General features: G+C 42.2%; 1 protein-coding gene across 2 annotated transcripts in view; it reads left to right on the top strand.

The window, feature by feature from the left end:
• Window positions 1-1,267: 1,267 nt before the first annotated feature.
• Window positions 1,268-24,767, top strand: part of LOC132590497 (solute carrier family 12 member 2-like) — a 136,564-nt gene continuing 113,064 nt past the window's right edge. The window contains exons 1-3 of one of the 2 annotated variants that reach the window (XM_060263401.1): window positions 1,268-2,120; window positions 17,034-17,153; window positions 22,351-22,426. In XM_060263401.1, coding sequence (XP_060119384.1) covers window positions 1,392-2,120; window positions 17,034-17,153; window positions 22,351-22,426 — 925 coding nt within the window. In that variant the 5' untranslated portion in view covers window positions 1,268-1,391. The remainder of the gene's footprint in view (window positions 2,121-17,033; window positions 17,154-22,350; window positions 22,427-24,767) is intronic. The other variant, XM_060263400.1, reaches the window with a different exon arrangement.

The following is a 24,767-nucleotide window of genomic DNA, read 5'->3' as shown; positions in this document are numbered from 1 at the left end:
CCGTTGTCATACGCCCGTGGGTCAGGATTCATCAGCTCCGCCCATTCTTTTCACGGGACAAGTGCCAAGCAGTGTAAGAAGGCCGGTGCATCCGCCTTCAGCCTCGGTCTCGGCCAAGAGGCGGCGTGGCGGCTTCTTCTCCGGGGAGCATCAAGGATCCAGCGGTTGCGGGCCAGCGCCGAGAGGCAGTGAAGATCGGGCGGGGCCTGCTCACAACCAAGCAGCATTTAAGACCGGCTCCCAGGGAAGCTCCAAACAAGCAGGTGGCCTGGCGGGCTAGCTGCCTTTGCAGTGACTATCTCCAAGGGCAGTGCCGCGTGAATCCACTCCCGCCCCTCGCAGGGTCACTTCCCTCTCCGATAGATCTGCCTCCGCCTCTTTCGCAGCGGATGCTTTAAAGACCTATCCTACAGCCGAGTAGCAGGAAGGCGATTGGCTGCAGCCGGCCCGCTCACTTTCGGGGTTTGGCTCTGGCTTCTTCCGTGCGGCGGCTTCGCTTGTCACGCTGTCAGTGTGTAGCTGGTACAAGGGGAGATTTGAGGCTGGCTAGTGTTGCTTGGGGACGAGTGTTCGGATGGGAACGGAGGGCGCCAAAACCAAGTAGGCTATCTCCCGCGCTCTTTTTATTCAGTGCTTCCCTCCCAGCAACCGAGAAAGAATAAAGGGGCGTGTAAGAAAGTGGGGCGCGTGTGAACACGGCATTGTGGGCAGGATCGTTGGCTTTCTGCTCTTTTCCCTTCCTTCAGTTGCTGAGCCCGGCTGCTGCTTTTGAGGCGGCGAGGCTGGCGGGAGTGTGCAGCCAGGAGTCGGAGGCAAAGAGGCGGTATTGATGCTTAGAGTGAGGCGAGACTTTTTAGCGTGTCTTTGTGTGTGTGTGTGAGAGAGAGAGAGGAGAAATCCGTTTGGGGTGCTGGGAATTCCTTCGATGCAGGAAGAGAAGCGTGGGGCAGAAACAGGACGCCAGGCTACTCTCTCCGCCTTCTCCCTCGAGGCTGCGTCTTTGCCTGGCGACGGCCGTTTTATTCCGTGAGAGGAAAACGGTTTTCTGTCTTGTTGCGGATAAAGGAGCGCGTAGGGAGCCGAGCAGCCGCCTTGCCGGCGAGAGCATCATCATCACCTGGCGCGGCGGCGGCTGCAGAGGCAGGGGCGGAGGGACAGAGAAGGGCGGGGAGGGATAGGGCGGTTGCCTGCCCGCCCAGAAGGCGCGGCATGTTGCGTAGCGTTATAGTCTAGTCCGGCTGCGGGGTGCCGGTTTGGCAGTTTAAAGCGTCCCTGAACAGTAGTTGTCCGCCCGCCAGCCTCAGGAAGGAGAGGAAGTCACGGAGTCGGCCGAAGCCGCGCAAGAATCTGCTCATCGTCCGGCCTGTGTTGCTGCCGTGTGAGGAGGAGCCATGGAGGGGAAACCGTTGCAGCAGCAGCAGCAGCCTCCTCACACGCCGCCTCCGGCACCTCGCTCCGGCTCTCCCAGACTGAAGGCAGGAGGAGGAGGAGCCACCGTTGTGGCAGCATCTGGGGGCGCTGAAGAAGCGCCTCGTTTGCCGGCGAGTGACGGGGATGCTCCCGCCAGCGGCGGCTCCTTATCATCGGAGCCTGGCCCCGGGCTTGTCCCTGCCTCAGCAGCTGGCGATGGACTGGGCAGACCGCTGGGTCCCACGCCAAGCCAGAGCCGTTTTCAGGTGGACTTAGTGGCAGAAAACTCTGGCCGAGCGGCCGCAGATGAAGAGGCGAGCACGATCGAATCGCCCTCTAAACCCACCGGGGATGGGTCCGGGAAAGGCAGCGAAGAAGCCAAAGGCCGATTCCGGGTCAACTTCGTGGACCCCTCCGCCGGGGATGAGAGCTCGGGTGAGCTTGGCGGTGGCGAGGTGTTCAATGTCAGCTTCCAAAACGGCGGTGACACGGTGCTGAGCGAGGGGAGCCTCCATTCCGGGGGAGGCGGCTCTGGAGGGCACCAGCACTACTACTACGACACCCACACCAACACCTACTACCTGCGCACCTTCGGCCACAACACCATTGACGCAGTGCCAAGGATAGACTATTACCGGCACACTGCTGCTGGTCTGGGGGAGAAGCTTATCCGGCCCAGCCTGGCTGAGTTACACGATGAGCTGGACAAGGTGAGTGAGGGTGAGCCTGCTCTGTACTTTCTCCAGGTACGTCTGCTCAGTGGACTAGCCAGAGCAACTTGACAGAAATGCCAAGCACTTAAGACTGATGGTGTTTTCTGGTGCTGAACTGAAATGCACTACCATTGCAGAACTGAAGGTAATGTCTATGGGGCCGTTGAAGCCAAACCTTTTTCCAAGACAGGATTGTTGGCAGGCACTTCCACCTGCTTTGCTGAGTAGTCTTTTTTTGCTTATAGTATTGTGTGTTGAAGTTGTAACCTTCTGCCTTTGGGTATAAAAATGTTGCATTGTAAAGAATCTGTACTAACATCTGACATTGCTAGTAGGCAAAGTCATAATAGACTTATGCAATGCTATTCTGGTACTTTAGAAGAACAAGATAAACATTGTCATTCTGTGTCAGGCTGGCAGAAGGAGATTAGCTTTAACAAGGGACTTGTAAGCTCCTGTATGTATACTTTATGCATTCTTTTCTGGCTTTCTCAGTTACAAACTGAAACCACACTTTCTTTTTACTACATCTTGTATTATTTCTGTTTTGAACTGGCTTCATATGCATGGAACATATGTTTATTACGCTGCAAAAATCACTAGATCACCTGTATTGTGGATAAAAATTGAAAACTGTTTGCTAGGTTTTGCAGTAGTAGCAACTGCAAGACAGTTGACTGTTTACATCTTGTAGTGAATTTTTCCCCTCTAGTACAATTTCAGCTATCTCCCAGGAACTTCTTGAATGTGGGCAGCTGGGGGAAGCACAGGCTGTAGTGTGTTGGGGAATGCATTAGTTTGGTTTGCCTAGCCATTTCCCTTTGCTAATAAATGTGACACACAGAGCTAATTTTAAAAACAAATACTCCAGTTGATCACAACTAAGCTTTACTATATACCTAGATGAGTCTCTAGATTGTCTGAAGCAATCATAATTGTGAACAAGAAGACTTTTGCCAGTACTGAATTTCTTAGTCATCAAATCATTAACATTTGCTGGATGGACTATTTTTACAAGTACATGAGAATCTGCTCTATAACCTGAAGTTTATGTAGTTTTGATCAGAGTATGGATTGGAGATGATGTATTGGATGTTGTTTACAGAAGAGAACCAAATACTTTTGTGTAGGCAACAAGAAGAGGTCACCTTGAGATAGGCCTGAGGAAATTCATTTGTTGTCTCTGCTTTATAACAAGCATTTCCACTTCATATGTGTGCCCCTGCTACCCTTTTCTTGTTACTGAGATTACTTAATGACACAGTATTGTTTAATATATCTTTGAGAATAATTTATCCAGCATTTTTCAAGTGCCTAAGACTCTTTATAGTGTAATTAATGTCTCTTTAGAGCTTGCTTCTTTTGATGTACTGCTGTATTCTGCATTTTTTCACATATAGATCTACAGACTTTCCTGGGCTTGCTGAGATTTGTAAATAAGTTGTGTAACCTTTTAATAGAAGAGACCTAAGAAACTTATTTTGTGAGCTCATTTTTTCTGATGTTGCTCTTTAATGTAAAATTATAGAAATGATTCCATAACTACCGTATTTTTCGCTCCATAAGACGCACCTGAGCATAAGACGCACCTAGTTTTTAGAGCAGTTTGTGTGAATTTAGAGGCATTTGTGTGAATTTTTTGCAGTATTCGCTCCTTAAGACGCACACACTTTTCCCTCCACTTTTTTGGGGGGGGAAAGTGAGTCTTATGGTGCAAAAAATACTGTAAGTCAAAATGCTGTTAACTGAAATATAAGGCATGGCATTTCATGCTGTTTCAAAAACTTGTCTCATTATATCCCTGACAATGACTTTATTGATGGACATAAATCTTACTGCTTTGTTACTTTCACTTTGGGCCCTAATAACTGCCTGTGTCAAAAGAAGCTGTGATGGACAGTAGTGACTTGACTTTTAGTGCTTCGCTGATATACAAGGGCTGGACCCAGCCAATATGTTCATTCAGTTTGCGCAGTTCTTATCCTTACTAAAGTCCTTGTCCATCATGGTTTTTGTCCATGTAGTACCTATTATCCTTCAGCATAAGTTTTCTAGTGGTCAAAGAGACTCCTTCCTACTTTTTCACGGTTGGAAAAGCTGCTTGGATCACACTCAAGATTGTTACAGTGGAATTCTACACAAAGTTACACCTTTCTAAGTCCATTGACTTCCGTGGACTTGGCTGGATGTTACTCTGTTTAGTACTGCACTGTCAACAAGTCTATTGTACAAGAGGAAGGTAATACAAATTGGACAGCAGCGAGTGTGCACAGTTTCTCCACTACATTTGAATCTGAAATTATAGTAAAATAGTCCAGTTTTTGCACTTTGATACTCAAATAGAAATGGGGATTTAAAAAAAAAAAGTCTGCACTCTCTTACATGGTACAAAAATGTGATGCTTTCTGTCACTGACATTTGTAATATTTAAAATAGTAGTATACATAGCTAACTAAATCCCTGCTATTAATTTTTATGGCACACCTACTATATATACCTGTGGTTATGTAATAAAATATTGTTAAAATGTGGCCTTATTTCTTAAAAAAGCATGTCGATACATGTGCCTTCTCTGTTGTGGCCCCCACCTTGTGGAAAGGTCAGGAAAGTGTGCACTGTCCTAGCTTTCCTCAAAGTAAGTTCTACATCTATTTGACTTTCACACTGAAGCTGTAGGCTTTTTCCATATCTGGTCAGGCTCTGTGGTCTGATCTAGCAGGGCTTTTTGTGTTATTTAAAATGGTACATAAAATGAGTAGCCAGGACTTTGCTATGAAGCTCATTGTCTTAAGTCCAGTTGTCACCTCTCAGCCTAACCTGCTGCTAAAACTGAGTCAATTGGGAAGGGGAAACTATCTATACCATCCTGATTTTCTTGTGTAGGAGATCTTCACCAAAGCTTCTTACTGTATAGTCAAATTATGTTTACATCTTTCCTGAAGTTCAGAGATAGATTAATATTCTAGCTTTGTTAAATTCCAATATTATCTGTAAATCTTGTACATTATTTGAAAGTTATCTTCTTTCCTGTCTCGGAAGGGTAAGTTTTAATTATGATATCAAGTTAATAATGAGACACAGGGCCAAATGATAAAAATCACTGGAATGGAGAAGGACTGGACTGCAATGAAGGGGCTTTAATCTTCTCCCTGAAACTGTTGGCTATGGTAGGTGAAAGCAGATAAATGCTGTATACAGCAAATAGAAGCTCTGTGAGGCAGTTGTTATGATGGCAAGGGCAGAAAGAGGGATCATCCAACCAGTATCATGACTAGGGGGGAGTAACCTGAGGTCTGATCTATCATGTGATGTAGTGGTTGGCTTGCAGTCCTGTAGAACAGTGGTCCTTTTAACCTATTGGTCATGATAGCCCAACTGCTAAATTGTGAGTTTATGTAGAGCTGTTTTTTGGGGAGCTTTATTTACTTCATTTATACTCCACCTTTCTCCCCAGTGGGAACCCACAGTGGTTTACAACATTATACCCTACTCCATTTTATCCTTGTAACAACTTGGTAAGCTAGGTTAGGCTGAGAGTATGGCTGGCCTAAGAAAACTCAGCAAGTTTTCATGATGGAGTGGGAGTTTTGGTCTTCTAGATCCTAGTCTGACACTAAGCCTGTCCTGGTGTCTCTGTGGACATCATGACTCCTGCCACTATGGTCTCTCTTCCCATTGTAGCACAATGCTACTGTTCTCACAAACAGTAGAGCTCTCCAGGATGCTTTTCACAAGTTAAACGTGTAAGTGGGGCTAAGAATCACACACCACCACCAAATATACAACTACTCTGCATAGTCACTTCACACTTTAGTCAGTGACAATTAGACAAACTGGGACCAAAAAAGTGAATTCTAGAAAGATTAAGCAGATTAGAAATGAAGTTTCATGACATTCAAATCTGCAATTTGAAACATGGCAGAAGAACAGGGCACCAGAATCTGCCCTTGCCCTAGGCATTGAAGTCATAAGCATTTTCTAGCCTGACTTTCTCATACATAAACTTGAACAGCTGCCATTTGTTCTTATGACAAAAAAGCAAAGCAGTTCTTTGGAAATACCACCATTCTAATGGCAGCAGAACTAATGCCTCTATTCCAATACTGCTAGTTTATGTCAGATGAGATCAGGCATGAGCTACTATGCATAGAACAGAGTACTAATATTCTTAACATCCACAAAAGCCCTTAAGTAATCCTCAAAGTTCAAACATTTCACTAATTTCTTACACAGTGCAATAGATACCTCCTGATGAACTAACAACATCCCCTATTACTTACCTTCCACACCCTAAAAGGGCAGGAAAGATAGCAAATAATATGGACAAAGTTAAGAATGACTAACACACCAAGTTATCTTTTGCCCTCTGACTTGTTCCACAGGTACCACATGTGCCCATTTTCCAAAGCCAGTGCAAGGTATTTTGCAGTTCTAATACTTACCAGACAAAAATCCAACAGAAAAACTTAAACTGTGAATATTTATAGTACCATAAGAAGGTAAATACCAAATATGCTTGTACTGGGCACTAATGAGATCAAGTGCACTGCAACTTATAGCACTTATCTTCAACTTATACAAACTTGAGATTCACCTTTAATGCCTGGGCATTATCCTGAGGCCCACTGAGCTACAAGCATGTAACAGAAAGTCCTGTGATATCAAAGCCACATGACATGAAGAAGAGGTGTCACCATTTAGGCTTAACTAGAGGGGAAAATCTCAGACTGGGGAAACCAGAAGGAAAAACTATCTTTACCGTGTGTGTGGAGGGCGGGGCCGTAAGAAGTGGCAGGAGTCATGATGTCTTTGCACAGTAGCCTTTTCCCCCCTTGCAGCTGCATCACATTGCCAATTCATATGCAGTTAGTCCCAAAATACTTGCCACATATACTACTTAACAAGTCGAGTATCCCTCATCCTATGTGAGCATTTAATTCTTTTTTCCCAAATGCTGAACTTTGTATTTGGTTCTGTTGAGTTTCATGTTGTTAGGTGGAATAGCTGAAATTATCAAGGAATTTTTAGATTTTACTTCTTTTCTGAGATGTTAGCTGTTTGTTCCACCTTTGTGTCTTATCTCTTCAAGTCACTGATAAAAACCATAATAATAGCAGGCCTGAGCCAGAGACTGGTGTCACTGCACTAGAAGTCTCCCTCCAGATGGATCATTTTTCATTGATAGGCATTCTTTGAGTATACAGCTAGCTGTGAATCTGTCTAATGGTGCTGTAGTCCATTTAACTAGTTTGCTAACCAAAATATCACAGTGAACTTTGTTGGATGCTTTGGTAAGATCAAGATACATTCTGTCTGCAGCATTCCTACAATCTACTAAATTTGTAACCCAATTAAAAAACAAGATAAGATTAGTCTGAGAGGATTTATTCTTGATAAATCCACGCTGGCTTTGTTAATTACTGCATTGTTTAAGATGTATACAGACTAACCACTTGATAATCTGTTCTAGTATGTTCCCGGGTGTGTGAAGCCAGACTGACTGGTCTGTAGTTTCCCACATCTCCATTTTGAAGTTTGGGACATTTGCCTATCATGGCACCACACCAGTCCTCCAGGATTTCTCAGAAATAGTTTTCAGAGGTTCTTGGAGTAGATCAGCAAGTTCCTCCAGTACTTTGGAATGTTATTCATCCAACCCTGAAGCCTTGAATTCTTTAAGGGTAGCTTAGTATTACTGACCACCTCCATATCAATCTTGAGCTGTAATTCTTTCCTTCCATTCATATTAGTTCTGCAAGGTTGTGCACAGTTCCCATTTGGGGAGAAGACATGCAAAGTAAGAGTTGGTCATATGTTCTAAAATACTTTAAAAGTATTATTTGGAAAGTGAACAGAAATCTTGTGAAAGTTGGTGTAATAAAATTATCAAGATAGTGAATGTTTGTTGTAAAAGTATATTAGATTGCTTGTGTTTATAAGTAGGCATCAACAGATGACTTGCATCCTCTGACAATTTATGCCCAGTCCCTGTGCACATGTAACGGTTTAGCCATAACATACGATGAAGTTTAGCTGTATTAGAAACTATGACAATAATGTATGATAGATACTTCCTCACTGAGCAAAAGAAATAATAACACAGCACTTCCGTATTATCTTCTCCCTGTAATTATTTAACATCAGAGTTCCCCCCTCCCAGGAGAATGCAGTAGAACAGAGTTTAGGAACCTCTTCATGGAAACAAAATTATAAAAAAAATGTTTAGAAGTTCATGAGTAGTGTCCTATGTGTTGTTTCTTCATTTTCCTCTTGAGAGTTCCAGCACCTCTTTTTCCAGAAGAAAAAGCCGTGCTTAATATTTATTTGATAGCTCACTGCTGCATCAGCTATTATTGCTTACTTTGGGATAATATTCAACTATAAATAACTTGACTGGGAGATTACACATAGGGCTATATTCCTTCCCCCCCTAAAAAAAAAAAAAGTCCTCCTGGGCAAGATTCGACTATGTTTTTCAGAAATAAGTTCCCTTCGTTAAACATCTCAGCTCTTTCTGAAAATTTTTTTTGTTTCTTAAACTAAAAATTCCTGAATTTATGAACCTAGTCTTAATTTTTAGGTCCTTTTCCCTGTGTGAGTGAAGGCTTAAGTACTGCAATTCATTTTCTTAGCAAAATTGCTGATCATTTTATAGCAATAGCATCGTTTCAAAATAACAATCAGGTTGTTTTTAAACGGGTGGCTTTGGCTGACCACTTAGAGCTCTGGTTGTCTCCATAGTGTTTGGATAGCTAGGTGAGCAATTTGTGTTTAGGTCTGAAAAAAGATTGAAAAAATAACATACTGAAATGCACTGTGTATATAAAGTGCCATCAAGTTGCAACTGACTTACAGTGACCTGCATGGTTTTCAGGGCAAGATACAAAGGTGATTTTCCATTGTCTGCATCTGCATGGCAATCCTGGACTTTCTTACTGGTCTCCCATCCAAGTACTAACTAGGGTTGACCCTGCTTAGCTTCCAAGATCTGACAAGATCTTGACATCCAGATCAGGGCTGTAATGTAGTAAGTTGACTTTAATATTGTTTGGATTTTCTGTAAATACTGAGATAATTAATTATGGTCATTCCAGATTAAACAGCTGGTACAAAACCAGTCTAAGATTCAGATTCATTATCCCAAGTGTGAATAGCAAATTTGTATTTCAAACAAAAATTAACATTATCTCCAGTGCAAAATGTAAAGTAGGTAAGATATGCCTCCTTAGTGGCAGTGAGTTTTGTGGTTGTAATGTCTCCAGTCAAACATTAAACCTAAGAGCAATAGTATGTTATGGAGAAGGGTGGTATTATTTGCTCTCTGAACTATCTTTAAAATTCATTTTCTTAAAAAAAAAAAAAACTTGGTAGAAGAAGTTGGGTAGCCAGAAAGAGAGAGAATATTTGCCTGTGTGTTTAATACTGTGCTTCTGCATTGCAATATTGATTTCATAAAAGCATTTGCAGATATTTTCTGTTAACTCAAATGATCTTTTCTTCCACCTTGTTTCGCATGCAAATCCTGGTGATAACCTGTTTGCAGATGTAGACATTTCGCAACTCTAGGAATTCATATTGTGGGTATGAATTGCATGTTATGAACAACATGTTTATCTCAAGTAGCGAGGATGGGTTGCAGGAGGTTGGGAGCAGCAGTGACTGGGAGGGAGAAGCTGTGGTGGGCCTGGGGATGCAGTGGGAGCAGCACCAAGCCTGATGCCAATGTGGATGTCTAGAAACCACAGTGACCCCAGTGATGGCAGCACCATTTGGGGAGTGTGAAACCAAGGTGGACCCAGCACTGGAGGCTGGGAGCCACACCAGGCCCAATGGCATGGATGGGTGGTGGTGGTGAGGAGCCATGGCAGCCCTGGTGATAACAATAGTGATTGGGGAGGGAGAAGGTGTGGCATGCCTGTCAGTGATGAGGGGGTGGGTAGAAAGAGGCTAAGAGATTAAGAGAGTAATGGAGTGAGGGGGACAGAAACAGAAATAGTACGATGGGATGGAGAACACAGAAAGAAAGAAATAAATAGTGGTGAGGTGGAGGGAGAAAGTTATGGGGTAGGACCCAAAAGAAATAGCGATGGGATTTTTATAGTGATGGGTTCAGCAAAAGAGGAAGGAATAGTGATGGGGTACAATGTTCCCTCTAAGCTGCAGAGTCTTGTGAGCAAAAATTCTCCTTTGTGAACTACTGGCATTAAAGTTGTGAAATACTGCATAAATTAGTGTGCTCTGGGGTCATCCTTCCTGAGCTAAGACAAAAATGTGTGAGCTGGAGGCTGAAAATCTGTGAGTTAGCTCACTCTCACAGCTTAGGGGGAATACTTATGGGGTGTATGTCAAGGGGGGATTTTGAATCCCAATTATGAGATGGGATGAGTTCAGAAAGAGAGAGGATGGCATAATGATGGGGTATATGACAACGGGGGATTTTGAACCCAATTTTGAGACAGGAATGACTGATTTACCCAGTACTCCACTAAAATCGATCACCCTGTCATTATTTCAGTTTTTAAAATTTACCTTTCAGAAAATGGCTCTGTAGGCATAGGGAAGGATTTAACAAAAGTTGGTATATTAAAACAAACTGGCAGGGAAAGGGATTGGCAGGAAGCAGGGCTTTTTTTTTAAAGAAAAAGCCCAGCAGGGACTCATTTGTATATTAGGCCATACGTGTTGGCGTCACTATTGTTTCACACAGGACTTTTTTGTAGAAAAAGCCCAGCAGGAACTCACTTGCATATTAGACCACACTCCCTGATGCCAAGCCAGCCAGAACTGTGTTCCTGCTCAAAAAAAAGCCCTGTACATAAGTGTTTGGGCTTTAGCAGATGTAAACAGACAGTTAAAACTGTACACAGAACTTATTTTAAGGTGACTTGCTGCTACATACAATACAGTATTTCCCTGAAAGTTGCTTAAGGTTTTACAGGTATTCCTAGTTTAGCTTTTGATAAATGGAGTATATTTCTGGTTAGTGCTTCCACTTCACAATTTCACACAAACTTGAGTGCCCTATGCTTTTTTGTTCCTATGGGTATAAGACCAAGGTCTCTGCACTAGACCTTCCCATAGTGACACGATCATCACTCTCTGCCCATTCAGACTAGTAACCTGGGAGTTCGGCACCTTTTGAGGACTTTTCACTTGTCACCTCAAAATCCCTTTTTCAAAGCCTGATGATCTAACGCCTTTTAATCTTTCCCCCTTCATAAAGGGATTCTTAAAACATTTTCATGCTATGCATTTTGAATAAAGCTTTGTTCATTTCAGGTATTTCAAAAGCTAAAAAAAGTTTTTTCCCCTCCAGTGTTTCCCTAAATTTCCTATGTTTTCCAATGGAAAATGGGAAGAATTGAGTCTGCAAACTTTCATGCTATGTATCTGAAATAAATTAAATGTATTTACTGTGCATATAGTCTACCTTTTTCACTGAGACACAAGTGGATTACCCAGTGTAAGTTGCTCACACTCCGTATAAATAAGCACAGTGTAGGTCAGTACAATCAGGCCTAGCCCCGGGGCGCATAGCGCCCCAGACAAGCCGACTGCCCACTGCCCCCTCTGCATGGTCACCCCCTGCCCTCCCCATGGCACTGCAACATGGTTTCACGCTCAGCCCCCCCCCCCCGCCACGCTCACAGGAGCGGTGCCATCCTCCTGCTTCCCCGCTTTGGTGGGCATCGTAGTACAGCATTCTCATAATAGTAAGCAGGAAGAGGCTTTAAAACCTCTTCCTGCTGCACGCTATTAAGAAAATGCTGTACTACAATACCTGCCAAAGCAGGGAAGAGGGAGGATGGCGTCGCTCCTGTGAGCCCGTCAGGGGGGGAGGTGGCCCCTGGGAAGCTCACAGGGAGGGGGTGGGGTGGGCAAGCCAAGGAAGAGGGGAATGGCCGGGTGGAGGAAGAAGATGGCAGGTGAGGGGGGAAGGGGCGGGCTACTGAGGAGGAGGAGAAGGGCCAGGTGGGGGAGGAAGAGGACGATGGATGAGCTACTGGGGGGGAAGTGATGGACAGAGGAAGAGGATGACGTACAGGCTACCGGGATGAAAGGGGTGAGTGGCAGCCAGAGGCGGGGGACGAGGGAAGCACAGTGGAAAGGAAGCGCGGCAGAAGGGAAAGGAGTGGGGTGGTGGTGGCAGCAGTAGCAGCGGTGGGAGGAGGCAACCTAGGCGGTTGTCTTGGGAGGGAGGGAGCCCATTTTGACAACAGCCCCTTCCCTCACCCTAGGCAATTGCATGAAAACACATGTATGGAAACCCTTCTGACTGTCTCAGGTATATCATTCCCCAAAGTGGGAGCCACAAAGAAAGCATAAGTGCAGGATATTTTTAATCTTCTGAAGGCCTAGATGAGCAAATCTGTCATGGCAGAACATTGTAATAGACTTATTACTGGTCTCTTAGTCATCTTTCCCAGAAAGGCAAGGCTTTTCTTGCTCAAAAAGAAAAATATTGTAAGGGCATGTTCTTTTAGTACTCTACAAAGTAGTCCACTTTTTCCTAGTGGAAAAATTGGAAGTTTGAGTACTCTTTCATACTATAGATTTTGATAGTGAAAAGCCTGTGTAGCATTTCACAAAGTCTTAAAAGAAAATATTTCATAAGTTTTTTTTAGCACTCCCACAATATTCCATTTTTCTACCCCATTGGAAAAATTGAAAACCTTCTCAGAGAAAAACACTTGTCCCCTCCCCTTACAACATTATTCTGGGCTTTCACATCTGTAAACACAACTGTAGCTGTATATGGTTAAGTGGAAAAGACAAATTAGATGGGTTAAGCAAGTATTCACTAATAGAGCTTTCATTTTAGGAATCTTTTTAAACAAAGGGAAACTAGTTAGAACAGTAGTTAGTCTGAGGCTTGGAAAGTATTCTTTTGTTGTGAAAGCCTGCAGCTGTTAAGATATTTTTATTTGTGTTTAGATTAGAAGTGTGCATTCGGCACAAACCAAACCAACCCCCTCTCCCCCCCAAATACCTTACCAGTATTTTGGGGGTATTATTTAAGCCAAATTCAGCTCAAAGAATCTGATCGTCTACTGGTATAGCTGAGCCAGAATAAAGCCAATTTTGTTCAGCTTTTATTTGAGTACATCCAGTTATCCCCAATGGCTGGTGGACTCCACTGGCAGCTTGGTTTGAACTTACCTCCCCACCACCCCAGCCGATCCTGGACTGGGTCCTTATGCAGCTTGGTTTAAACCAAGCTGCGAGAAGAGCCAGTCCCAGCTGAGGTGCAGAGCTCTCAGCTGCTGCCACCTTGGCTTATCCTGGGCTGGCTGCTTTTGCAGCTTGGTTTAAGCTGAGTTGCAAAGTGTTTAAAGAGACTATGGCCTTTAAAGGCCTTTGGAGTCATGTGCCTTGGAGAAGGCATTTAAAGGAACTATGATCACTTTAAATATCTTCCCCCCCTTCATTGATTTCAATGGGGGATGAGGGCACCTTCTTTGGGGGCCCATAGAATTGGGCCCCATAGTCCAGTCTTTTTTGAAACTAGGGATGTTTTTTTTTAGGAGAGTCACCAGCAGCTATGCTGCAGATTTGGTGCATCTACCTCAAAAAACAGCTTTCCCCAGAGCCCCATATATCCCTGGATCAATTCTCCATTGTACCCTATGGGGACTATTGACTGTAAGGAGAACCATTGACTATAATGGTTTCCATAGGACACAATGGAGCCAGAAAAACTCAGGAATCCCTAATATTTACTGAATCCAAATAACATACTGGTGTTCAGATTTGGGAATATCATGAAATTCTGATATTTTTTTCACTTCCATATGCCCAAACAAAAAACCCTGGGTTTCTTTGCACAGCCCTAGTTTAGATACATTGTTATTAACAAGTAAAGCTCTTGCTGCTCGATCAAAGGGTCTGGGGGGCAGGGGGTTCTGTGAAATGCTTGTTCTGCTAAGAAGCTGCTCACCTGGAATATAAGAAAGTACTTAGATTTTTGTTATGTTACACAGCTTCTGTGCAAAACATGAAAAAACAGCAAATTGAATTTCAAATGGTTACTTTTTAATAGTTTTAACACTTTTGCACACCATTTGTTGTGGAGGAGGAAAAAACCTGCCAATAAATGCTTTCGTTGAAAATTCTGAAAAATGTAATAGCCAAGAAAATATTAATACAGAAAATATCACTAATCTACAGGTTAGAGTTTACATCACTGTTATGCTGTTTTGAAAGTGATCAAACAAATACTGCTATAAACAGCACTGCTGAAAATAATAATATAATACATATGCTTAAATCCTTATATAATTTGAAACCAGTGTATACAATGTCATCATATCTTCCCTCCAAAGAAATTACAATTACAATTCATTACAAATCATCACAAATCAATTACTTCCACAGTTTCAAATAGAGGGATTAATAGTCTTCAACAATTCCTTCCTTCAATAAAGTTCATAATACAGTCCATGAAAAGTTTTGAAATTCTTTCAAGTAGGAAGGACCAGGAAGTCCTTACAGCCTTCATAAGACATCCCCTTTAGATTTCAAGACGTTTCAGTATTGGTCTTCTTCAGTTATCAGGCTGTCAAACTGGAACCCAGATTTCAGTGACTTCTAGCACAGACTCAAGGTTCATAGTTTACAGTAGAATCAATAGGTTCTCACTGAAGAAGACCAGTATTGAAACATCTTGAAATCTACATGGGACGTCTTATAAAGGCTGTAAGGATTTCCTGGTTCTTCCTACTTGAAAGAATTTCAGAACTTTTCATGGACTCTGTATTACAAACTTTATTTATTGAAGGAAGGAATTGTTGAAGACTGTTAATCCCTTTATTGGAAACTGAGGAAAAAAATGATTTGTAATGAATTGTATTTTCTTTGGAGGGAAGATATGATGACATTGTATATACTGGTTTCAAAATATATAAGGATTTAAGCGTATGTATGACTGTTGTTGTTTTTCAGCAGTGCTGTTTGTAGCAGTATTTGCTTGCATTCACACTGAAACCCCTTCTTCTGTGGTTTTGAAAGTGATACCTTATAATGTCGATGTTATATTAAGTGAATATAAAAGCATTTTTATACCCACTAATTTCATGCAAAATAAAGTTTTACCCATATAATGAGGGATTCATTGTCCATAGTACTTCACAAAAAGTAATATATTGTGTAATCTTTGTGGAATTTGTCACACCCACAAATGTGCATAATGCCTCAGTGTTTTCATTTTGCATACTCTTAGAAAAGCTCCCACTTCCTGTAATAATCAACAATAACTTTAAAGTATAAATATAGAGGAACTGTTTGTCATAGAAAGATAATACAGAAAGGATACAGTCTCATATCAAAAACTCTTTGCTAATTTGATGATTGATAATCCTAATTGCTGAGTAGTCAAATGTTCTATGAAAACAGAGAGCCAAGCAGGACATTTAATTGTATATTAGTCATAACAATGAAAGTTTTTCTATTTTAATTAACAATTGATAAAGCTATCAATGTATTTATAAAGTTGCTGATATTAAGCTCCCTCTGGGTTCTGTCTGGAGTGAGGCAGAATATCAGTTTTTAAAATAAAAACATGAACAATGTGAGTATTCTGAAGACTAGTTGGAATGTCTGAGAAGTTTTATTTAACATTCTGTTTCCACATGGTTTATCACATAACATATTTCTACATATTGGCAGTCATCATTTGGATAAAAAAGCATATATTTCTAACACCAATGTATTGCTGCGTTTACAGTAGTTTTAAATTGCTTTGTATTCCAACAGATCTTACAATTTACACACACCCATCTATTTTACCATGTGAATTTAATATCATTGGTAATTCTAGTTACCAATTCCCTATCCAGCCATAATTTTGTAATTTGAATCTAGGGTCATATAATGTCATTTAACTGTATGTAAGTAGAGATAACTCTCAGAGCTAATTTTACAAATTTTATGTAGGTTGGGATTCTCTCAAGTTATAATGAGCCATTATGTCAAACAAAAAAAGTCATATTCTGGTCTCTATTGGTTTTTCTAACTTGTATTGACTATTGTAAGGAGACAGTAAAGGCTTATTGCTATCACCTTTGAATGGCAAAATCTATTAAGATTTCTTTCTTTCCTTCTGTGTTAAAGCATCTGAATCTCAAAAAGATGCTTGTAGTCGGTTTTAGGTAATTGAGCCCAATGATAGAAAATGAACCATTTTAATTCTACAGTGGGATCAGCGTTAACACAATAACTTTTCACACTAGACAGAAAGTATACTAAGCTGTTTGTATTTGAAATGTTTACATTTGACTTTGTATTCAAAATATTAAATTTGTCATTAGAAGAACACGGTAATCAGTTTAAATTAGAGATTTATAGCAGATTTGTTTTTGCTAACAAAGTTTTAAATGTATTAAAGTATGGAAAAGACCCACTATTTTATCGAGGCAACTCCAGCAAAATTGATTCTAGTCCTTAGGTTAGAGCTAGTCTTTCCGTGTATGATAAATTCATAAAGTCTACTAGCACAATTCAAGGTTTGCAAGCAGGTGCTTTGAATACTGTGTAACTCAAATCTGTCATCCTTGATAACTTTTGACTAAGAACACTGAATAATTTTTACCAATCTTATTTATGTTTCTAATATTGTAAACAAAAATAGTTTTTATGTACTATTGCTGCTTAAACTTGTATGCCATATTCAAACATAGGCCATATTCAAATTAGAGTTCATTTGTAGTAATATATTTAAAATATTTACAATATTGCTTCTGTACCACAAATGCCGAGACATATCACAACAATAAAATTAACACTACAATCTAAACCAAAAATCAAACCAAGTCACATAGAAAAACCTAAAAACATTTCAATATCTGTTGTATAGTTTAAGCATATCCATGCTCAATGTCTCTTTTCCTTCATCCCAATTCTTCTCTGCTACAGGAACCTTTTGAAGATGGATATGCAAATGGAGAAGAAGGAACTCCTACTGGCGAAGCTACTGCGGCTTATGTTGCTGATAGTAAAGGTGTTGTCAAATTTGGCTGGATCAAAGGTGTATTGGTGAGTATAACCTTGCTATTTTACCCATCCAAATGGTTCTGAATTGGTCTTCCTCTTTTTTGTAAAAAAAAGATTGATACAACAGTTAAATATGACTACCTATTAAATATGATTAGCACAAAACACATTTTTAAGCATTAGATTAAAATAACTGGCATGTGAGTAGAATATTTTTACTACCACACAGAGAAATAAAACTTTCAGAAATCTTGAAGCCAGGAAAAGTGTATGTGGGAGGTAATTTGGGGAGGAACTGAAATATAGGGTTTAAACTTGCTTTATCGTTTAAAATGCATTACATTTTACTTTTTAAGGTAAGATTAAGAAGCATAAATATGGAATCATAGACTCCTAGAGTTAGAAAGCATGGAGCATTCCAGACAAATGTTTGTCCAGACACAGCTTAAAGACTGCCGGTGAGGGGGAGCTCACCACCTCCTTTGGTAGCTGATTCCACTGTTGAACAACTCTTTACTGTAATTTTTCCCCGCTAATATCCATATTGTACCTTCCCACACTTAATTTAAACCCATTATTGTGAGTCCTCTCCTCTGCCGCCAACAGCTCCCTGTCCTCCTCTAAATGACAGCCCTTCCAATACTTAAAGAGAGCAACCTCCTCATCTCCAGACTGAACATTCCCAAGTCCCTCAGCCTTTCCTCATAGGGCTTGGTCCCTAATTCTCGATGCTCTCCTCTGCACCTGCTTCATTCTGTCCACATCCTTCTTGAAGTGAGGCCTTCAAAACTGCACATGGCACGCCAGAACTGCACACAATCCTCCAGGTGCAACCTGCCAGTGCAGTATACATTTGGATGTTATGTCTCAGTTCATAGACTCCAAGATTGCATTAGCCTTTTTTGTTGCTGCATCACACTTGTTACTTATATTTAACTTATGGTCCACCCACACCCCAAGATCTTGTTCCCAGAAGTGTATCCCCTATCCTGTATGTGTGTTTCTCTCTTTGTTATCCAGATGTAGAACTCAGCACTTATCCTTGTTAAATTGCATCTTGTTCACTTCCACCCACTTTTCCAACGTGCTCAGATCTTATTGAATTCTGTCTCTATCTTCTGTTGTGTTTGCTGCTCTTTCCAATTCGGTGTCAACTGCAAATTTAATGAGTTTCCCCTCCACATTTTCATCTAGATCATTGATAAAAATATTGAAAAGTACCGGACCCAGGATCGAGCCCTGTGGCACCCCACTGGACATGTCCCTCCATTCCGATGAAATGCTGTTGACAGCTGCTCTTTGAGTGCAGTTCTCCACCTAGTTCCCTATCCACCTAACTTTCCTAGAGTCCAATCCACAGTCCTCTGGTCTACTTGTCAGGATATCATGGGGAACCCTGTCAAAAGCTTTACTGAAAGCTAACTAAACAACATCAACATAATTTCATTCATAACAAATACAAATATATCCAAGTCCTCAAGATGGTGTAGCAAACAACTGAACAGAAAGGAATCTTAGGAAAAATTATTGCAGTTACCCTTGCTTTAGTAACATCCAGGCTAGTTCATGTAATGGCTTATGCATATAGTTGCCTTCAAAAAGTATTTGGGAGCTACAGCTGGTACAAAATACAGTGGTCAGATTATTAATGGCTAACTGCTGTCAAGCATCGATATTTCTCAAAAAACAGTCTTTTGTTGTTGAATCAGAAGTTGCTTTATTGTAGGAACTCAGAAGCTTTACCAAGGACGCAATACTTGGAAGTAATGATGTATACAGGGTGTCACGGGCTGGGGCCAGGCCAGGCGAAGTCCAGGGGCAGTCCAAGGTCTGTAGCTGGGTAGCAAGGAGAGTCCAAAGCGCCAAAACCGAATCACAGTCCAGGTATCGTAGGTCAGAGGTTCAGAAGCCGAAGTCAGGGGGTCCAGAAGTCAATGCCAGAGTCAGGGGGTCCAGAAGCCGAAGTCAGAAGCCGAAGTGGATGCTAGAACGTCAGGTAAGTGACTAGTTGCTTCCACAAAGCCTTCTTTCAAAGCCCACAGCTATATAGCCCTCTGCTGTCTGTTGCCCATTTGGGCTAATTGCTGACTCAGAGGGCAGCCAGGATCCTGCTGAGACTCAAGCACCCTGACTCCTAGAAGGGCCAGAATCCTTTCAAAACTCAGGACTCAGGGAGCGTCTTGCTCGTGAGCGTGCCGCCCTCCTCCGATCCCTGAGGTCCTGACGAAGGCGGTCACGCACACGAGCCACCCGAGAGGGTGAGGCAGGGGGGCTTGGATCTTCTCCAGCAGGAGGCAGGGGCACTGGTGCAGGTGGCAGGGGCACAGTTTCTTCTGCAGGCTCGGCTTCTTCTGCAGGGCCCCCAGCACCCATGACACCTAGCAACCTGATGATACTCTTCTTTAGAGGTATGTCCTTGCCTCCATTTCTTGAACATCTCCTTTTTTTCCCTTGGCACATCACAAAGTTCTCTGTTCATCCACATTGGCTTCTTGGATTCCCTACCATGTTTCCTTCTTATTGGAACAGTGATGGCTTGAATTTGCAAGAACTCTTGTTTTAGGAGAGCCCACCCTGCATTTGTTCCTTTCTCTTTTAGCAGTCTTGCCTGTGAAATGATTCTCATCATGCCTCTGAGTTTATTAAAGTCTGCCCTACTGAAATCTAACATACATGCGTGGCTATGAAGTTCCTTGGTTGCTCACAGCAAAGTAATTCTAGCAGAACATGGTCACTTTCCCCTAAGGGTACCCATCACCTTCACACTATCTACCATCTCTTGCCTGATGGCCAATATTAAGTTGAGTATGGCTGAACCCTTGTAGGTTCCTCCACCATTTGATGAAGGAAGTTGTTGGCCAGACAGGTGAAGAACATGCGTGACTGTGGACACTTTGCAGAGTTTGTCTCCCAGCACACATCAGGGAAGTTGAAGTCACCCATAATCATCAGGTCATGTTATTTTGATACCCTGTCAAGCTGTTCAAAGAGGGCTGCATCCACCTCCTCATCCTGATCACGAGGCCTGTAACAGATTTCAACCACAATACTTTTTGTCCTTTCTTCCCTTATCCTCACCCAGATACTTTCCACTGAGCTGTCACCCTCCTCCTTCATTATTTTCTGACAAACCCTCTCTTCTCATACAGTGCCACTCTGCTTCCTCTAGAATCCTTTTGAGTTCTCTACAAAACCTCATATCCATTCCACTACTACATTCCATTAATGGGAATCATTTCACCAGGTCTTTGTAATGCTAAATCATATCTCTGTCTGCATTAGAAGCTCAAACTCTTCCTTCTTATTGCCCAGGCTTTGGTCATTGGTACATAGAAACCTGAAGCCCCACACTTTTGGCTCCATTAGACTCAGCCCTTCGAGGCAGGCCTCTGTTTGGTGTAATTCTTTAAAACTCTGTGTTGGTTGTCTCCTCTTTGTGTCGGTTTAAAGCCCTCTTGATGAATCTCCCCAGGCTTCTGCCAAACACACTCTTCCCTGAACTTTACAGGTGAAATCCGTTGTGTTGTAGTAGGTCATCCTCCAGAAAACCTACCTCATGATCCCAGAATCCAAATAGTTCTGCCAGCACCACCAACACAGCCAGTGGTTCACCTCCACTGTAATCTGTTCCTGTTGTATTCCCCTTCCTATTACAGGAAGAATCAAAGAGAACACCACCTGTGTCCCCATTTCGTTCAGCTTCCTCTTAAGAGCTTCGCAGCCAGCCTTAATGCTTTCAGTGGTGTTTCTGGCTATGTCATTGGTTCCCACATGGACCATCATGAATGGGTATTGCTCTGTAGATTTGATGAGTTTTAGGATTTTGTCTATCTTTAATTTTTGCCCCAATCAAGCAATACATCTTGCTTAATGCCTTTGGGGTTGGGCTGTAGCACTTTGAGGAGTCTCGTTAAGGCAGTCAACCATACTGTTGTCCTTTTGACTGGTCTGTTCTTCCCTATGCAGGACATCAAGGCCCTCTTTAAATAAATGCCTGCAGTGAGGTGGGAGGCTTGGGCTTGCAACCCCCAGGTGCAATTCAAAGGCTGTATGGTTGTGAGTATTTGGGTTAGAGAAGCAGGCTGGTGTTGGACGAGGAGGGCATTTCTGACTCCTGGACGCCCTGGGACCCCTTACTCCCCCTGAGCTGCAGCTGCCCTTTCTTCACTCTCACACACTGCCAACTGTGAGGGAGTTGGTTGTAGAACTACCCCCTAGCTGTCCAGGCCCAGCCCCTTCCAGCTCCAGACATTTCATACTTGGCCTGGATGGTTGAGCGAGATATTGAGATCTACTACCTCCCTTTGTCTTGAATATTTGTCCAAGCTGCCTCCTCATATCACCATTCCTTTCTCCTTTTTCATTGACTTCTGCAAGAGGGCTGGCCAGTCAGGCACAGGAGCTTGTATCCATGTTGCTGGACAGCAAAACAAATGGGTCAAAATAAATCTCCATGGTGGTAGCTGAGGGGGAAGCTCCGGAGATTCTGCCTACAGTAATACCAATTGTCCTATGCTGAGACAAATATCTCTGTACTTACAGATAAAAAGTTGTGTGCTAGTGCACTCTAGCATAGATTAAGGGGGGATCCTGGTTATGATGTAATTATTAGGAAGCATTTAGAGGAAATTAAAACCCTAGAACAATAATCTTAAATCTCTAAAGTATTTAATTCATTGGTTTTAAACAAAATATTTCATAAGAGTTTTCCAGTGTACCTTATTCATGCCGCTTGATTCTTCTTGGAAGAAAAAATAATTTGTTTGGCAAAACATGTTCTGCCCCCCCTGTTCTCCCCCCCCCGCAAGTCTCTAGCCTTCACTGAGAGTTCCGTCTTCTACCTGTATATTCTAAAGTAAGTTCCACTGAGTTCAATTGGACACTTTGATAAATGTGTTTTAATAAAAATTTAATCAAGAAATTCCTTGATTAACAGTTTTAATTGATAAACATAGTTGTCGTCTTTCCAGTCTAGGACTGGAAAAATAGCTACTAGTCTAGGACTGAGAAACTGGAGTGAGGGGAGGTACAAAGTATCTGACAGACCACAATAAATGTCTGGTGGCCTCTTTTCTGTTTGGTGGGCCACAGGGCTGGTGGTGAGTTTTTGAAAGAACTATAGTTTCAAACTTCCAAATTTGACCATGTGACTAATTTTTTTAGAAATTTTTCAATAACTGCGGCAATTAGCATTATCATAAAAGTATATTAATTTTAATGACCTTGTTCTTATGTACAGGTACGATGTATGCTGAATATATGGGGTGTGATGCTCTTTATTAGACTGTCTTGGATTGTAGGACAGGCTGGAATAGGTAAGCGTAACCAAAAAGTAAAACACATTTTGTTTGCTGCTTCCATATTGATAGCATTACCTATAAGATAAACAGCCTATAACAATTTGAATGAAAAGATGGTAGACTGAATATGGCCATGACATTCTGCCCCACCCCATCCATATTCTGTTGAGGCATAGTGCATGCAATGTGCCTCTTATATAACATTCCAAAGCAACATCTAGCACTTGTTTTGTTGTTCCTTCAGTAGAAGAAAATAACAGAAAAGAACATTTGCAGGTAAGAGCAAGCCTACTGGATCAGACCCTCAGGGGTGTCAAGGTCATTTGTTATGAGGGCCGAATCTGACATAAATGTGACTTTGTCGGGCCGGGCCATGTGTGTCATAAAATCTAATGCCAGGTAGCAGAGATATAAACTTTATAAAGGACACAGATAAACACAATTAAAGATTTTTAAAAACTTAAAACATGTTAACACATTAGCACTCATTGGTCTTTAAGGTGCTTTCCTTGTATCTCTCCCATGGGATCCAGGGAACTTGGCAAAAGAAGCTCTGCTCTTTCCTTCCTTCCCCAGGGGACCAGGAGGGGGAGGAGCCTCAGCCAATAGAAGCAAGAGAGGCTTGACTCAGTAGCTCTGCTGTGCAATTGAGAGAGCCTAGCAAATCAAACTCTTCCTTCCTCCCCAAGGGAGGAGATTCAGCCAATAGAGAAAACAGAGACTTTGCTCTGTAGCTCTGTGAGATTAAGAAAGCTTGACAAACAAGCTGTGATGCAGAAGGAAGTGAGAGAGAGGGAGAAGGAAGCAGACAACAGTCAGTTGCTCAGGATTTCTCTGTGGGCCAGAATCGGCCCCTAGGCTGCATGCTTGGCACCCCTGATCTAGATTTTTCTTGTTGGACTCTTAAATTGCTACTGGATTCAAATCTAGATTTTCTACTGAAGACCAACACAGTTACCCTCTAAAACTGGACCAGACCAATGATCAGAGACAGTTTGGTGTAGTGTTTAAGAGCGGTGAACTCTAATCTGGAGAACTGATTTGAATCCCCACTCTTCCACATGAAGCTGCTGGATGATCTTGGGTCAGTCACAGTGATCATAGAGCTGTTCTCTCAAGAGCAGTTCTCTTAGAGCTTTCTTAGCCCCACCTACCTCATAGGGCAGGGGTGTCAAACATGCAGTCTGGGGGCCAAATCAGGCCCCCGGAGGGCACCTATCAGCCCCCCAAGCAACTGGCTGTCATCTGCTTCTTCTCCCTCTCTCTTGTTTCCTTCTGCATAATAGCTTGCTTTGCAAGGCTTTCTCAATTGCACAGGAGCTACAGAGCAAAACCTCTATTTTCTCTATTGGCTGAGGCTCCTCCCTCGGAGAGGAATAGCTTGCTTTGCCGGCTCTTACCTGCACAGCAGAGCTACTGAGCCAAGTCTCTCTTCTATTGGCTGAGGCTCCCCCAGTCCCTTGTGGAAGGAAGAAAAGAGCCAGAGCTTCCTTTGCCCAGTTCCCTGGATCCCATGAGAGAAATACAAAGAAAGCATCTTTAAGACCAATGAGTGCTAACATTTTAAGCATGTTTTAAGTTTTATAAGAAATATATGTTTGTCTATGTTCTTTATAAAATTTATACCTCTGCTACCTAATCTTAAATAGGTACATACATGGCCCAGACTGATGTGGCTCAGCCCAACTCAACATGGCCCGGCCCAACAAAGTCTCATTAATGTCAGATCCAGCTCTCAAAACACATGAGTTCGACACCCCTGTCATAGGTTGTCTGTTGAGGGGCGGAGAAGGGAAAGGAGTTTGTAAGCCACCCTGAGACTCCCAAGTGAAGGGTGAAGTATAAATCTAGTTGTCGCCGCCTCCTCCTCCTTTTTCTGCTTTTCCTCCTCCTTCTCCTCCTCCATTCATACATTGCCTTTTGAAAGCCTACAAATAAGACATAGAGGCCAAGGCCCTGCCTTGGTACCACTGGTATTTAGAAGTTTTTTCAGATGAATATGGAGGTTCTGTTTAGCCATTTTAGCTAATAACCATTGATGAACCTATTTTCCATGAATTTGTCACATACCTTTTTAAAGCTAACTCCAGCTAGTGGTAATTCAGCACATCATCAGTGACTTACAACTTCTATTGGACAATGACAACTCTTGCACAAATACTAGGGGGTGAACTGTTTCTTGCATACAGGCAGCCCCCCAGTTCCACACAGATCCTCACCCAAAATAATGCAACATCTATTTTGAACACAGACATTGGTACCAGAGCTTGCAATAAACCCAAATGCTAACTTTATTGCGGCAGACACCCAGACAGAATTTAAACACACACTCCAATAGTTATATGAAGACAAACAT

Source organism: Heteronotia binoei, unplaced genomic scaffold (assembly GCF_032191835.1).
Source record: "Heteronotia binoei isolate CCM8104 ecotype False Entrance Well unplaced genomic scaffold, APGP_CSIRO_Hbin_v1 ptg000055l___fragment_3, whole genome shotgun sequence".
Classification (NCBI taxonomy): domain Eukaryota; kingdom Metazoa; phylum Chordata; class Lepidosauria; order Squamata; family Gekkonidae; genus Heteronotia; species Heteronotia binoei.
The sequence above is the reverse complement of the archived record's forward strand: the minus strand, read 5'-3'. Positions and strand labels throughout refer to the sequence as shown.